The sequence below is a fragment of the Paroedura picta genome, chromosome 5 (assembly GCF_049243985.1).
Source record: "Paroedura picta isolate Pp20150507F chromosome 5, Ppicta_v3.0, whole genome shotgun sequence".
Classification (NCBI taxonomy): Eukaryota; Metazoa; Chordata; class Lepidosauria; order Squamata; family Gekkonidae; genus Paroedura; species Paroedura picta.
The window spans coordinates 39334579-39338653 of record NC_135373.1 but is presented as its reverse complement, the minus strand read 5'-3'; the positions used below and the strand labels follow the sequence as shown (position 1 = coordinate 39338653).

Genomic DNA, 4075 nt, shown 5'->3' with positions numbered 1-4075 from the left:
CCGGCCTATCGCAGGGCCGACGGCCGGAGCGCGGCCCAATCACAAGTGGGAGGAGGCGGAGCGAACCGCGCCAACAAGTTAGATAGAGCGAGCGAGGAGTTGCTCGGACTGTACCATCTCGTCGCGAGGGGGGAGGGCGGGATCGCACCATGTGCATGGGAGTGGGAGGCGGCGGCCGGGTCGAGCAGGGCGCGACTCGCAGGGAGGCGCAGGAGAGGAGGCGAGGTTGCGTGCCGTTCCGGCGGCGGAGGGGGCTCAGCGAGCACGTCCCGTCTGCCAGGCTGCAAAACTTTCTCCTCGATTCGTTCTCCCCACCTGAGTTTTTTAAGAAACGGGAGGTGTCACTGCCAGGGAAATAACGTGCGTGTCGATGGCCCCGGATTTTGCAAAGAGATCTTTGGGTTGCCCCTCGGCCCCTTGGCTAGGTTGACCAGATTGTCCCACTTTTGGAGGGACATCTGGGGCTACCTGGCAAATTGTACTTAGGTTGAAAGTAAAAAATATATATATTACTATTTTTGCGTTCTATGTGTCCATATTGACCAAATTTTAATCAAGAACCCCCTCCGGTCAGTGGTGTCCCGCTTTAAAGGTAAAGGTAAAGGTATCCCCTGTGCAAGCACCGAGTCATGTCTGACCCTTGGGGTGACGCCCTCTAGCGTTTTCTTGGCAGACTCAATACGGGGTGGTTTGCCAGTGCCTTCCCCAGTCATCACCGTTTACCCCCCAGCAAGCTGGGTACTCATTTTACCGACCTCGGAAGGATGGAAGGCTGAGTCAACCTTGAGCCGGCTGCTGGGATTGAACTCCCAGCCTCATGGGCAAAGCTGTCAGACAGCTGCCTTACCACTCTGCGCCACAAGAGTCCCGCTTTACCAATGTTAAAATATGGCCACCTTACCCTTGGCCTGCCAGCTGTGATTGCTTAGGATCCCTTGGTTTTATTTCCTATTTTATTCCGATGCTATCGATGGTTTTTACGCTTTCATTGCATTTGGGCTGTTTTTAAGAGTTTCGTTGCTGCTTTTTCGAAGAAAATTCATCCCATACTATGCATTTTGTGTTTTCTTTTAAACTTTGTTGTGAGAACGACAGACTAGAAATCTTTAAAATGCTGCAAAATATTTCAAGCTTTAGCAGAGATTTGGCCTGAACACACAGGAGGAATACAGAAAACTGTGCATACAGAAAACTTACACTTGAAAGATTTATAATGTAATTGATTCTCTGCCTTTCTTTCGCTTTCCCGCCCTTCACATAATAAGGATTCTGAGCTTGATTTTCGCACCCATCCGAAGAAATGAGCTGTGACTCATGAAAACTTCCCCACTTCTCATACCTCCCCAACCTTTTCCCTCCCAGCTTTGATCTATAGCAGTGGTTCTCAATCTGGGGGTCAGGACCCCTTTGCGGGCCAAACAACCCTTTCACAGGGGTCACAGCAGGGCGAGCAGCTTGGCTGGGGTAGATCGAGATAGAGCATTCATCTCTGGAGCAGCGGTGGGACAAGGCAGAACTGAACTGAGAAACCCAGGGAAAAAAACAATTTACATGAATCTTCACCCCCATTGGTCAGTTTCGGTTTAATTTCTGTGAAAGAACACTAGCATAATTTTATGGTTGGGGGTCACCACATTATGAGGAACTGTATTAAAGGGTCGTGGCATTAGGGAGGTTGAAAACCACTGATCTATAGCCAACCTATTTTCTGTTCCTTGTGTCACCTGCCTTGGACCAGAGTTGGGGGGGATTTATGAGACCTTCTTCATGGCAACATCCCTGCCTAAGATTGTCAACCTCAAAGTGGGGTCTGGAGCTCCTTCACTATTACAACTGGTTTCCAGGCAACAGAGCAATTGAGGGTTGAGGTCCTCCCTTCCCCAAACCGTGCTTCGTCAAGGTCAGTATTGTCTACTCAGGCTGGCAGCTGCTCTCCAGAATTTCAGACAGAGATCTTGCACACCATCTATAACCCCACCTTTTCACTAGACATGCCAGGGATTGAACCTGGGACCTTCAACATACCAAGCAGATGCTCCACCACTGAGCCACAACCCCACCCTTAGGAAGAGATAGATTACCAAATTCAGTACAAACCTAAACACAGACACACCTCATGATCTTTTCCTTGCTACGGGAGACGATTAGGAGAGAAAGCAACCGCTTCTTGTACAGTAATAGAGCATCTTTGCCCAGTGTGTACAGTGCCAGGGGCTCACCCAGGATTCAGTCCCCGATTTTGGTTGCCACCACCCAGTGTTGGAATATGTTGTGTGTTAGTCTCCAAGGAACATGCGAAAAGGACCTGACAACCAAAAATTGTCATAATTGCCTTGGATTATTTATATACTTGTATATGTTGTTTTGCAGAGCAATTTTTGGTTGGGCTCTGCCTTCAGAAGCTTACAGTCTAACAAAGTGCTGCATCTCGGATTATAGGGTGGGTGCTCCCGTCACCAATAGAGTTGCCAACCTCAACTTGAAGCCTGGAGATATCCTGGAATTTCAACTGAGACTACAGTATTCAATTCACCTGGAGAAAATGACTGCTTTGGAAGGTGGCATTATGTATGTGTGGCATTATACCCTGCTGAGGACCCTCCCCTCCCCAAACCTTGTCCTCCTCAGGCTCCATTTCCAAATCTCCAAGAATTTCCCAACCTGGAGTTGAAGGAGAGTTGGTTTTTATATGCCACTTTTCTCTACCTGAAGGAGTCTCAAAGCGGCTTACAATTGCCTTCCCTTTCATCTCCCCACAACAGACACCCTGTGAGAGAGGTGAGGCTGAGAGAGCCCTGATATTACTGCTCGGTCAGAACAGCTTTCTCAGTGCCGTGGCGAGCCCAAGGTCACCCAGCTGGCTGCATGTGGGGGAGCGCAGAATCAAACCTGGCTCGCCAGATTAGAAGTCGGCACTCCTAACCACTACACCAAAACTGGCAACCAAGTTGGCAACCTTAGATGGCTTTGTCCAAAGACACTTAAAGATTTTTCAGATGAAGCATTAAGGTGGCAAAGGCCAGGCTATCTTGGAGCCAGGCTTAACTCCTAAAACCAAGCTTCTAAGCCCTGGTATATGTGAGATAATAGAGAGAACGGTTATTCTTCCAGAATCTTCCAGATGTAGCCGCAGCCTTCCCCACAGAATGGAAGAGCCTTTCAGGGCTCAGAGGGCATAGCATCTGGCTGCGTTGAGCCTTTCCAGGATGTGCCAGTGCAAAATGTCTTAAGAAGGGGTCGGCATGCCAGGAGACCTGGGTGCTGCGGTCACACCTGCTGCTCGTACTGTCCCTCTGTGGCAGTGAAAAAGTCCTCCAGGACAGCCTTCAGGTATTCGAAGGTGGGCCTCTGCTCTGGACTGTCCTTCCAGCACTGCAGCATCAACTTATACAGCTCATCCGGGCAGTTGTCAGGTGGGGGCATGCGGTAGCCGCACTCCAAATTCTGAATGACTTCTGGGTTGCTCATCCCTATGGTCACAATGCAAAATACTGAATTAGAAAAGGCTGGGAAAGAGAGCACAAAGATATACAGTCTGGATATGGGGGCGTCCCCAAACTATCTTTGGGTCCCTTTAAAAGTCCAAGGCACCTTTAGCTGCAATCCATACAGGAATGCTATCAGAACTGTTTTTATATTTTAAAAAAATGATCAGGAACATAGTTGTAGCAGCAGCAGCAACAGCAGGAGTAATATTAGTCATTGTTGTAGTACTAAAAAATCAGCACAGAGATTATGAAATATCAGGCTGTAGGCCAGGGAAGGCTATCTTCTTGTTGTTTTTTAACAACAATCCCCCCCTCCCCTGATGCTTTTCTACAAGTGGGAAAATGACTGTATATTACTGCTGAAAAATTCTGACCTGGATACGGAATCCGGCCGTAGGTGACGATCTCCGTCAGCAGAATCCCAAATGACCAAACATCCGATTTTATGGTGAATGTCCCATAATTAATCGCTTCTGGGGCTGTCCATTTAATGGGGAACTTTGCTCCTGGAATACACAATGGAGGGGTCAATGTTAGGTGGGCAGACCGATCTTTCTTGGTGCTGTTTCTGGTGCCTTGACTTGTCC

At 48.6% G+C, this 4075-nt stretch overlaps 1 protein-coding gene across 1 annotated transcript in view; it reads right to left on the bottom strand.

Moving 5' to 3' along the window:
• Window positions 1-1094: 1094 nt before the first annotated feature.
• The window catches only part of LCK (LCK proto-oncogene, Src family tyrosine kinase), a 33705-nt gene continuing 30724 nt past the window's right edge, over window positions 1095-4075 (bottom strand). Inside the window, exons 12-13 of the mRNA XM_077337434.1 lie at window positions 3863-3994; window positions 1095-3470 (exon numbers count right to left, since the gene is read on the bottom strand). Of these exons, the coding sequence (XP_077193549.1) occupies window positions 3268-3470; window positions 3863-3994 (335 nt within the window). The 3' untranslated portion in view covers window positions 1095-3267. The remainder of the gene's footprint in view (window positions 3471-3862; window positions 3995-4075) is intronic.